The following is a 12,415-nucleotide window of genomic DNA, read 5'->3' on the forward strand; positions in this document are numbered from 1 at the left end:
TTTGTATATGTGGGATCTTTCTGTCTTTGACCTCCTTGGGTCCTATTCCTGTGGGTTGGGATTCCTTGGTCAAAGGGCTTGGACATTTTTTTCAAGTTGCTTTTGGTGGGCGGAGTGGGGGGAACGGTTCCAAACTGCTTTCCAGAATGGATGGACTAGCCATAGCTCCTAACAGTGAATCCGTGTGGTGTGCCATGCATCCTGTCATCTTGGCCGGTTTGTAAGAGACCCACTTTCAGTAGTAGAACAGGTTTGCTGAGTTTTCGGGTAGCTGCATTGAAGCCACCGTTGTGGGATTGAAGGGACAAAATTGATGACAATAAGACTCCTGAAAGTAGCAGAGCCCTTGTACCCAACCCTAGATTCACTGTGTTTTCAGAACTGGATTGCAGTTTGTGTGGGTTTATAGCAGTATGTAAAGAGGTGTCCATGCGGGAAAGCCGCAGTTCCCCATCCCAAGCTAACACTTGTGGTTACTTGAAGAAAAGTAGATGTTTTTTGAGGTGGAGGTGATGAGAACATTCCAGACATAGGGGTTAACCATGGAAGAGGCATTGGTGGGGTGCCATGAGGCCAAGAAGAAGAAGCAATTGGCAGGACCATAGTGGGCTGGAAGGGTCGGTAGGGCAGGACCACATTGTGAGAGGCATTACAGGAGAAATAGACAAGTTTATCTTAGGGAGTCACTGGAGTTTGTGGACAAGTGGAGTGATGTGGCCAGACCTATGATTTAGGAAAATCACTTTGGTAATATGGGGTGGGTGGACAGGGGTGAGGAGAGATTTGAGGCAGGAAGACCAATTAGGAGGCTATTGAAGTAGTTCAGGTAAAAGGTGAGAAGGGCCTGACCTCAGAGGTGGCTGTGTGAGTAGAGTGAAGAAGACATAGTGTGGGACAGTGTTTGGCAACTGATTAGATACTTGGGGTGTGGGAGAGTGAGGGGTGGAGGGGGATGCTGGGTGACTGGAAGGATTGGGGGCCACCCAAGACTGAGATAGGGAAATCTGGAAGGGAGGAAAGATGAGTTGTGTTTCAGGTGTATTGAGTTTGGCATTCAGTTGGAAAAGGCCAGCTGGCAGTAGTTGATGTGAGACTGGTGCTCCAGAGAATCACTGCGGCTGAATCTGTAGGTCCAGTGGTCCTTTATGTAAAGATGACAAATCCTTGGGATCTGATGAAATCACTGAGGAAAGGGAACCTATGACAGTCTTCCAGTATTTCCACTTAGGGGCATGATATAGATCAAGAGTCAGCAAAGGACACTGGGAAGCAGCAGTTGGACTTGTGGGTGGAGAACTAGGAGACAGTTGTTTGTTCTGGAAGAGGACCATTGACCTCAGGAAGGTGATGTCATGACTTCAGGTGAATTGGATTTAAGTGAGGCAAGGCTGTGCAGAGTCACCAGCCTCACCCTCCTGAGTCATCTAGGTTCAGTGGGAAGATAGAGATCAGGTGACTTGAGATGGCCCTGATGCAGTGGGAGACCTTGGACTTTTTAAGCAAAGGTCTTTCCTGGGTCTGTTTGTCTGAGGCAACACCCATTCAGTGGTTAAGGCTAGGTAAGAAATGAGGGGGGCAGCTAGGTGGTGCAGTGGATACAGCACCGGCCCTGGAGTCAGGAAGACCTGAGTTCAAATCCAGCCTCAGATACTTGACATTTACTATCTGTGTGACCCTGGGCAAGTCACTTAACCCAAATTGCCTCACTAAAAAATGAGGCAAAGAATGGCCTCTTTTACTTAGTCAAAAAAAAAAATCAATCTGGGAGGGGGAGACCCTCAGGATTTCTGACCAAAACAGAAACAGTTGCTATTTACACTCACTCTGAGCCATCAGGGCCCAAACAACGACCAAGGAAGGCTTGGACTGGGACCTGTTGTTGGCCAATCAATGAGAACTAGAGTTATTTGGGTTTAAGGCACGTCTTCAAAAAAGAAATCAAGCCTGTAGACCCCAAGATACCTTAGGAGGTTTCAGGGATCAGAATTTAAATTCCTTTGGGCGGAGCACCCGAGATAGTAGTGTTCTGGAGACTCCAGACAATTCCGGAGACCGTGGGGATTCAGCGGAGTCATGGGCTGCACAGTCAGATTTGGCAGTTTAGAGAGAAGTGAGCTTCACTCTGCATCCCTGAAGGGGACTTGTTTGCAGGGAGGCTGGAAAGGTTGGCTCGGTTGGAGCTGACTTGTGAAGGATCTTGTTAGCTGCTCTGTAGGCAGCAGGGAGGAGTTACTGGAAGTTTTCGAGCAGGAAAATAACCTGACCAAACCTGTAAATGAGGCATAGAATGGCAGCAGCTGTGTGAAGGACATATTGGAGAAGTGCTGAGCCCCTGGGAGTGGGGCCTTGCCGAAGGAGAGAACGGACCTAGGTTGGAAGCAGCCATTACAACTCCTGTGGTGATGAGTAGTGGGGCTCTGGTGAACAGTCCAGGCATTTCTAGCCTGTACAAGATGGGGATACCTCAGCTTTAAAAAGCAACAAAAAAGTAATGGGGATTGGAGCCAGGGTCGTAATGGGAGTGGATGGAGGGAGCAGATGTGAGAGATTCTGTGTAAGTAGGATTTATGAGGCCTGATAGCTAATGAGATGTGGGGGATATGGGAGGAGACAATCCAAGAGGAGGAAGCGGACTTTAAAAGTCTGGGTGACCTGGAGAATGGTGGGGCCTTGAGTAGACCCAGGCAAGGAGGAGCAGCCCATTTTGGAGGGAAAATGATGAGCTCAGTTTTGGACAGGCAAAGTTTAAGTCCTGGTGGGGCATCAAATCACAATGGTGGGGACTGGCCATCTGTTGGAGATGCTGGCCTGAACGTAGAGGTATAGGAGTCATTCATATGACTGAAGAGGATTGAGGAGGAGGTTTGGGGGAAGGCCCCCACATGAAGTTAGGAGGAAGAAGAGAGAAAGCATAGGAGGAAAACCAGCGTTCCAGCAGCTGACTAGGGAAGAGAGAGAGTACAAAGGTCGACAGAGTTGGAGGGTGTAGGAAGATCCAAGAGAGGGCCGCCGAGTTGTGGAAGGAAAATTGTTTTCTTCTAAGAGAATGTGAGCTCAATTAGAGGGGCTTTTTCCAGGGTGTGGGCCCTGTGCTTCCTGATTCCTTAGGCATTATGGCTTCAGTTTTTAAGCATGGTTCTAACTCTTGGCTTCACTCCATTTAGTCCATCTAAAAATGTAGTAATGGGAGCTTTGTCTGAACCAGGCTTCCTGTATATTTTTTTCACTTGGTTCCACTAATTTTTGTTGGTCAGCAAACATTTATTAAGCACTTACTGTGTGCCAGGCATTGGCTTCTTTTTGGTGTTGTGGATCCTGTTGTGAAGTCTTGTAACACCTAGGAGCTCCTTTTTTTTTCCTAAGAAAAGCATAAATTAAGTAATTTATATTGAAATAGTTATTGCGGGATATTTTAAAATTTCACTTACTCCAGGTAAATAATTCTTGCTGTAAATGTTTATTTAACATGGCCTTTCCATAGAAAAACACAGAAAATCTTAAATATGAGTAAGATACCTAACAGCATGTATCCAACATTAGCAAAAAACAAAACAAAACGAAGATGGGGGAAAAACAAGTGTAGAATAGTTAGGAAAGCAGACTCGAGATGAAGTGTCACTAACATTCTTTGGAGGTATTGGTCTTCGAGGAATGCGGCTCTACGTGGCCTCTCCAAGCTCATTTGTAGCCTTTCTCCCCAGCCTCAGTGGCCGGTACCACTCACAGAAGCAGAGCCAGCCAGGGACCCTCAAGAGTAGCTGGTGGGGGCAAGAATTTGAAAGGATCTTCGATTGTCCTCGGAGAATCTTGCTCATGAAGACAGCTGCCCCTCCTCCGTGTTTTCATGGATACTTTCTAGGAATTGCTATGGCTAGCGTTGTGGTTAGGAGCCTCCCAAGTATTAGGTAGCCTGGCCTTTGGACGATGAGGACGGCGTCCAGGCTTGTCCTCAGAGTCTTTCCTACTTGGTAGGATGGATCAGAACTGTTGAGAGTCACTGTTACCTCCATGACATCGTGTTGTATTGGAGTGGCAGGTTCCTTTGTCTTCTCCTTGACTAGTTCCCTCCATAATTAGCATTTGAATGCCTGCTCTGTGCAAGGGCAAAGCAAGGCCTCTGTTGGTGTAGGACCTGTGATTGATTTGGGGGGGACCAGACACAAACAGGGAATCACACAGTCAGAAATTTGGTGTAGAACTAAGTGAGTACATCAGGCATTAATGGGTGACATGGGCCGGCGCTCAGGATAGGAAGGCTTCGTTTGTTCAGGTCAGCTTTAGGTTGGGCTTTCAGTGATGGGGAGAGAAGAGGCCAGTCCCCCTGAGTGGAGGCAGGAGCAAAGGCCAAAGGCAAATGTACATTCTGTTACCTTGGAGTCTGTCTGGGGAGCTCTTGGCAAAGATTATTTTGGGGGGGAAATGAGCAACAGAGGCCAAAAATCTCCAAGAATACAAGTTCTTCATTTATCGTATGAACCGAAGAAGTTATTGGAGGTGAGAAGTGGTTCATAGATTTGAGTTATATCAGGTAATAGCAGATGTAGCAGTTTCACATTTTTACCACTCAAAAATAATGGTGTGTGTTCTAAAAGTCATTGTCCCCACCCTTCTTTGTGTTTTATTCTGTTTAATTTAATCAGCATTTATTAAGTACCTAGTACATGCATGCAGGGCACTGAGCTAAGTTAGGGATACAGAGACAGAATTGCCTCTGCTCAGAGTCACTGATATGTCAGCAGGAGAGACAGCATATCCATGGCTAAGTAAATGCAGGGTCAGCTGTTGAGGGAGAGAGTACAAACATTTGGGGTGATTAGGGAAAGCTTCATGGAGAGGAGCCTTGAAGGAAAGTAAGGATTTTGAGAGACACAAGGGCATGTGTGGCTGCAGGGATTCAGAAGGGGCCCCTTGAGTGTGGGGAAGAGCTAAGTATCCGGGTGGACTGGATCCCAGAAGGCACAAAGTGGGAGGGGACTGGTTCTAGATCTCATGGAACAGGTCTCTTGCTCCACACTCCATGTTTGTTGATAAAATAGAAAACTCCAGGTGGTTTGAAAGATAGGAGGCTCTATGTGCTAGTCAGTTTTGCTGGGCTGCTCTCTTGGTGTCTGAGAGGCAGAGGAACAGGTGTGGTACGGTGGTCTTGGTGAGCAGCCCTGCCCAGAGTGGCAGTTCTCTTTGGAGGGGACCTGGTCTTTAAGGCTGAGGAGTCTGGAGTCCATAGGGAGCCACGAGTGACTCTGGTAGACCTGTGCTTTGGCACATGTGTACCAGGGAGGCCAGTCAGGAGGCTGTTTTTAAATAATAGGTAGGTAAGAGATGATGTGAGAACCTCAAGTTGAGTGGTTGTGTGGGCATGGTTGGGTAGAGAGAAAGGCATCTCTTTTCAGAGAGAGAGAGAGAGAGAGAGAGTGAGTATGTGTGTGTGTGTGTTGGGGGGAGATGGAGCTGTATTTCGCAAGATGTGTGAGTTGATGGTAAACTACCTTCCTTTGGTCTAGGGTCCCTTGATCTTAATTGCATACGATTGACCTTGAGAATGTACATTCTTATTCCCCCAAATAAAATCAATTTGTATAAGGTTTTGGGGAAGTGGGACATGTTTGGGATTGATCAGGAATAACTTAGTTGTTAAGTCTGACCACAGATTTCATGATGGTCAGAGGAGCTTTGGTTTTTGTGATGCCTTTTGCAGGGCCACAGAGATCATCAGACCAAGCCCCTCTTTCAGGGGTGTGAAGGCATAACAAAGGCTTCTTGTAGTAGACTTTTCTACAAAATGATACATTAGATGAGGGTTTGCCAAAATATTTTGTGATTACTAATTAGAAAAATGCTACAACATGGAAATGGAGCATAAATCTTGTGACTTCTAATTTCAAAGACTAATTTTGTTGATAGGAACACATGAGAAGGACTATTGCTTTCCTAAGCATGGGGAACTCACTGTATGGGAGTTTCTGCTACTAGGTCAGGACAGATGACAGTTATTTGTGACTTGGTCTCTTAGCTAGTAAGAATCAGAGGTGGGGTTTGGGGTTCCTTTTTCTAAGCCTAGCCCATGATCCACCAGACTCTGTGTCCTTCATCCTATTCATAGGTTAAAAGAAAACCAGCCTTTTCTTAGAGTTGTTGGCCTTTATTTAAAAAAGGATGCAGTAATTACGTTGTTTGCTATTTTAAAATGGCAGCTCCCCCTCCCCCTTCCTCTTGCAGAATGCCATTGATGATTTGGGTTAATTGTTCTGCCCTCATTAAGTTGAGGGAGTTGCCACCTTCATTTGGTTTTGCTTTAGTAATTCATTTTCTCTTCATATAGGCCAAGATGGTGAATTATCAGGGACACTGTCACTTGTTTTGACACAGTGCTGTAAAAGAATAAAGGACACAGTCCAAAAACTGGCTTCCGATCACAAAGACATCCACAGCAGTGTTTCCCGGGTTGGAAAAGCCATTGATAAGGTAGGTTATTTACTCTGTGCATTAGTAGCTAAGAGTCCTGTCATTGGTTCCAAATGAGAGGCCCTAGAGTGTGGGGGAATGGCTGGCAGGGGCCTCCAGCAGTGAACAGTGGGCTGCTGCCTTCAATTCCAGCTGCGCCTTGTAAGCCCATTCTTTCCTGCTGGCCCCTTCCCCTCCAGTGGCCCTTCAGGTTTCTAGCTGCTTCTCCCTTCCCCTTTTGGACAAGGGTGCTTTATGTTAGCCTTCCTATGTAGAAAGGGGCCAGGCCCTTTCTGTCCTGTATACTCCTCACCCCCACCCTCCCAACAACCCTTTTTGGCTTTTAGAAAGTGGGAGTCTGCCACAGGGAGATGATACAGGGGAGCCGGACACTGATGGACCGCTGTAGTTGGAAGACATTTTAGCAGTGAAGCCTTTTCCTTATCTTATGTGCAAATATACTGGGAACTAGACCTCTTTGTAAAAAAATTTCCACTTCTCAGAGTTCTTTCCCTCAAACTAGGAGTCAGCTTGGTCCAGAGCTTATGGCCATTTCATGATCTTTTGTGTTCATTTCTTTTCTCCCAGTTTGCCCCTTGCAGTAGATCCAAAAGTTTCCTTCTTGTGCTCCCCACTCTTTTACCCCCTTAGCGGTAAAACCTGGATCCTGGTAAGTAGTCTGACTGTCAGACTTAGCCTTCCTAGTATGCATTCACCTGGTGAGCCCTCAGATGAACTTGGCCATCTTCTTTTTGATGTGTTCCGCCTTGGCCTGTCTGCCCTTCTCCCCCTCAGGCTGGATGCCGTTCCCCACTCCACTGCCTTTGCCCAAGCTGTGGCCTGTGGCCAGCAGGCTCTTCTTTTTCCTTTTGTCTTGTAGCTACAGTTGGATTCAAGATTTAGTTGTTGCTGCCTCCTTCAGTGCCCCCCCAGATTATCTCCCTGTGCCTCCATCACACTGGCTTATCTGAGCTGGAATGTTTTAATCCCCAGTAGAATGTATGCTCCTTGAGGACAGGCACTATCTCCCTTTGGGAGTTGTTATCTTGTGCCTAATCTAGTTCCTGGCAGGCACAGAGTAGGCATTTGACTCATTGGCAGATGGAGGGTCAGAGTTCAGAGATTTGGAGCCATATTTATAGATTTATAGATGAGGGAGCTACGGTTGTGAGGAAAGGTGGCCCGCCCAGTGTTTCTGGGGTCACTCGGGGAGGGAGCAGTAGAGTTGGGTTTGGGCCCCAGGTCTTTGACCCTGACCTAGTTGTAGCTTTTGAGCCACATGTTAGAGGAGAGAGAGAAGGATGGGACAGAATTCATGTGTCAGATGGCAGAAGGGGGTGCCAGAAGCCTCTGGCCAAGAGCCAGTATCCTGGTACTTCAACCAGGAAGGAGCCTGGTTTTCTGGTTTGGCCAGGGGGGTTTGTCCTGGAGGGAGATTCCCCAAAGAGGAGGCCTAGAAAGAAAAGCTTTGAGCAGTAGCATTAGCATTTGTGGATGGGAACGTTGTAGCTTCACAGCATGTCCCCACACACTTACACCTGTCCATCTATCTCTATGAAGGTTATCTGACCAGAGAGGGCCTTAGCAGTTAGTGGGGAGGTAGGGAAGGCCAGGCCTGCAGAAGGTGGGATTTGGGTTGAGTCAGGAGAACATGAGGCAGAAGGGAAGGGTCAGAGCCTTCCAGATTGGGGGAAGAGCCAGCAGGAAGATGGGAGCAGCCTGTGGGCTGGGGGTGTTGGTACTGAGTGTCTGTAGGAGAATAAGGCCTAGCAAGAGTGGACAGGTAGGAAGGAGCTGGGCTGTAAAGGCTACTTAAAGGGAGGAGCTCAGTGGCCAGGTGGGCTGGAGTCAGGAAGACCTGCACTCAGATCTTCAGCTGTGTGAGCCTGCGCCGCTCACTTCTCCCCATTCCACCTCAGTTTCCTCCGCTGTAACATGAGATAACAGTGCTACCTCCCAGGGTTGCTGTGAGGATCAAATGCCATTTTTCCTAAAGCTCTTAGCACAGTGCTTGGCATCTAAGCAGGCACTCTATAAATTCTTATCCCCCAAATAGAGGAATTGCTCTTTGTCCTTAGAGGTAGTAGTGAGCCACTGAAGCTCATTGAGGGGTGACATGGTCATCTCTGTATTTTAGAAAAATTGACTTGGCATGTGAGTGGGAGAGACATAAGGCAGGGAAACCGACAAGGGACTTTCAGAGCCGTCTGGGCGAAAGGCAGTGAAGGCCTGGCTTAGGCCTGTGGCTCTAGGAGTCGAGAGAAGGAGACGTCTATGAGATGTAGTGAAGGCTGAAACAATAAGCATGGGGACACATTGAGGACAGTCACTGTGGAGAAGGGCAAAGAGTCTTACCTGGAGGCCTCAGTGGAGATGAGGTTGAACATCTTTGTAGTGAATAGTTTTGGAATTTCCTCTAGCTCCATTCGCCAACATGTGAGTAGGAGTGAAGGAAGTAGATGGTGGGAGTAACCCAGGGTTGGGGCTTAGCGAAACACAGTGGGTGTTAGGACAAGAGTGCAAGACAATTGAGGGGAAAGAGTAGGGGGCAGTAGAGTTGGTTCAGTAAGGGATCAAGATAGGGAAGGGAAGAGAGTGCCACCAAGTAATGGCCCGGGAAAGATGGGAGTAACAGGCGGAAATGGAAGTTACAGTGAGAATACAGGATTAGGCTTTGTAAGGAGCCTAGGGAAATCTTTCATAAAAAATCATGACCAGGAAAAGGAATTTTGGAGTTCATGACCATGGAAGTGGAACCTGGTGGACAATAGCAGGGTCAAGGAGGTGACCGTCTTTGTGTGTAGAGAGGGCATAAAGGAGGAGACTGGGTGCTGGAGAAGACTTTTGAGAGTCCCTTGGACAACAAGGAGATGAAATCAGTCAATACTTAAAGAAATTAATTCAGGCTATTCACTGGAAGGACAGATACTGAAGCTGAACTCGGCCACATAATGAGAAAACACAGCTCAGTTGGAAAAGACGCTGATGTTGGGAAAGGTCGATGGCAAAAGAAGAAGGGGAAGGATGAGGATGAGATGGAGAGGTGGTGTCATGGAAATGACAAACATGAGCTTGGACAGACTTTGGGAGATAGCGTAAGGATCATGATGAGTCAGACACAACTGAATGACATCAGGACCTAGGATGTTAGAGTATTGGAGGATGTATCAGTGAGTGTGTTGAAGTTTCCCTTTTTTGGGAAGATCCATTGTTCTGTATTTATTTTTTAAAATTAATTTATTTTTAGTTTTCAACGTTTGCTTTTACAAGATTTTGAGTTCTAAATCTTTCCCCCTTTCTCACTCCCCTCTCCCCAAGACAGCCTGCAAAAGATATAGGCTATACATGTATGATCATGTTAAACATTTCCACATTAGTCATGTTGTGAAAGAAGAATCAGAACAAAAGGGAAAACTACGAGAAAGAAAACAAGCAAAAAAAAAAAAAACCAAAGGAGAAACAGTAGGCTTCAATCTGCATCCAGACTCCATAGTTCTTTCTCTGGATGTGGATAGCATTTTCCATCATGGGTCTTTTGGAATTGGCTTAGATCCTTGCATTGCTGAGAAGACCTAAGACTAACAAAGTCAGACATCAAACAGTGTGGCTGTTACTGTATACAATGTTCTCCTGGTTCTGCTCCCCTCACTCAGCATCAGTTCATATATGTCTTTCCAGGTTTTTCTGAAGTCTGCTTGCTTCTTATTTCTTATAGCACAATAGTATTCCATTACATTCATACATCACAACTTGTTCAGCCATTCCTCAGTTGATGGGCATCCCCTCGATTTCCAGCTCTTGGCTACCACAAAAAGAGCTGCTGTAAACATTTTTGTCCAGGTAGGTCTTTTTCCTGATTTGATGATCTCTTTGGGATACAGACCTAACTATTGCTGGATCAAAGGAAGTTTCCTTTTTTGAAGGCAGGAGATGGTGAGAGAAGAGACTGTAAGCCAGGCACTGAAAACTCCTTAGGGAAGGAGGCAGATGTCTTAGGAGTGGATAGATAAGAGCCACCAGGATCTGAATGGGTGATAAATTTGGACTTCGAAGGAGGAGAGGTTGATTAGTGAGGGAGTAGAAGTGATAAGCACAAAATAATTCCTCTGTCATGCCTCAGCAGGTAGGAGAGAGAGAGAGAGAGAAGCCCATATTTTAAAGCATGTAGAGGGAAGCATTGTCTTGGGTCCTGTGAGAAGACAGCCAGGGAGGACCAGAAGATAGAAGATGGCAGAGGTTTAAGATGGAAGCAAGTTTGTTACCTATGGAGCAGAAATTCCAGAGCCACAGTGGAAGAGGTGGATACATCTGGAGTGGGACATTATAGGGATGGGGTCGAAGTGGTTAGGCATGAGGGGTGAGTGGGGGTTGGGGAATGCTGTTTTGTTCAGGTTCCCTGGGAAGGGCATGGGAGCAGGCTGTGCTGGTGTGGCATCATTGGTCGGAAACAAATTCACTGAGAGAGGCATGATATCAGGCTGGATGTTGTTCATAGAAAAGTTTGCAAGAGAGTGGGCAGTAGAGAGACATTTTTTTCCTATTATTTTGTTTCCATTTCTTTTGACTGTTCCCTGTACTTTGAATGCCAGAATATCCTGAGATCTGAGACTGCATTATCAGATGTCTTACTCGTGTTTGAAAGATGGATGTGTGGTGCATTATAAATAAAGATTTCTTTTAAAAAGGCAAGCCAGGGATTACATTTTAGCATGTAATGCATTTTTCTTAAATTTTAAAAATGTTTGGAGAAATGATTGTGATTTGAATGGATAAAACACCAGGTGATAATTGTGGAGGCATCTGCTGGTTAGAGCTGATGTAAGTGTTTCAGCCCACAGGGGAGGCTGGCTGAGGGGAGAGAGCTGTGCTATTTAGTTTAAAACTGTCTGCTTTCCTCATCTGAAAAGAGGGGGAAATCTGCCTCATGTGATGATGATCTACGCTCAGTGGGTTAGAATGGCAGGTGTGGGGGTTGTTTTTAGCTTGGTTGATCCCTTTCCACTGGTGTCTCCGATCTGTGGAGGCTCTTATTAGTGTTCTTCTCAACACTGACAGCGCTGTGTAGACGCTCTTTTGGAGCCAGATTGCCTCCTTGGTGATGTCTTCAGAGGAAAACCGTGTCATCTTCCTACTTGTGAAAGAGCTTTTGGGTGTGAAAATCAATCTCTTGTCAACTTACAGTTCACCCGCCTTTGAGAAGGGTTTTTCTGCAGTGTTTTGCTGAGGTTTCAGCAGAATCGGAGAAATAGGATGAAGACCCAAGTGAATACAGTTAATGAAGAGTTTGGAGGACCCTTTGAGGGGATTTCCACTGAAAGACTCACCTTTCTTGTTTACTAGATTTTGGATTAGAGTTCAGAGCTGCACAAGTTATCCTACGAAGCCATTCAGAACAGGTGGTGAATGAGCTGACCCCCATCAACCTTTGGAATAATTGTGTAACATCACTACTACAAATAATGGAACCAGTTATAGTAACAGAAAACAGATGATGATTAAAGGGAATTTTATGCCAGCATGTTCTGCCAGGTACGATTTTTAGCTTGAAAGGCCACCTGGCAATGAGTTCTAAAAGGCACTTCTCAATATTTGGTTACAGAATTCCTGATTCCCCCCCCCCCCCCCCCCAAATGGAAGACCTGGATCTATTTTGCAGGAATGACTTCATCCGCCCATTAATGGCTTAGGCTTTGTACCAGCATTCAGAGCAGGGAAACCATATGGAATTATGTCCATGAGCATTTATTACCTACTAACTGCCCAGTCTTTGACCCAGCAGGGCAGCCTTGGCCCCTAAAACTCAACTATTTCTTATTTAAGCCCTTCAGGTGATTCTTATGGGTTTGGGCATTGGACTTAGTTATCAGTGTGCAGAAAATAGAATTGTGTCTTTGAAAGAAAATGCCAGATCAATATATATGTAACATGCAGCCTCCTAAAAAATCATAAATCTGTATCTTTGATTGTTTTTTGG

At 46.0% G+C, this 12,415-nt stretch overlaps 1 protein-coding gene across 1 annotated transcript in view; it reads left to right on the forward strand.

The window, feature by feature from the left end:
- The window catches only part of RMND5A (required for meiotic nuclear division 5 homolog A), a 75,906-nt gene that overhangs the window by 19,318 nt on the left and 44,173 nt on the right, over positions 1–12,415 (forward strand). The window contains exon 2 of the mRNA XM_036750459.1: positions 6,320–6,462. Coding sequence (XP_036606354.1) covers positions 6,320–6,462 — 143 coding nt within the window. The remainder of the gene's footprint in view (positions 1–6,319; positions 6,463–12,415) is intronic.

The sequence above is a fragment of the Trichosurus vulpecula genome, chromosome 3, assembly GCF_011100635.1.
Source record: "Trichosurus vulpecula isolate mTriVul1 chromosome 3, mTriVul1.pri, whole genome shotgun sequence".
NCBI classification, from domain to species: Eukaryota; Metazoa; Chordata; class Mammalia; order Diprotodontia; family Phalangeridae; genus Trichosurus; species Trichosurus vulpecula.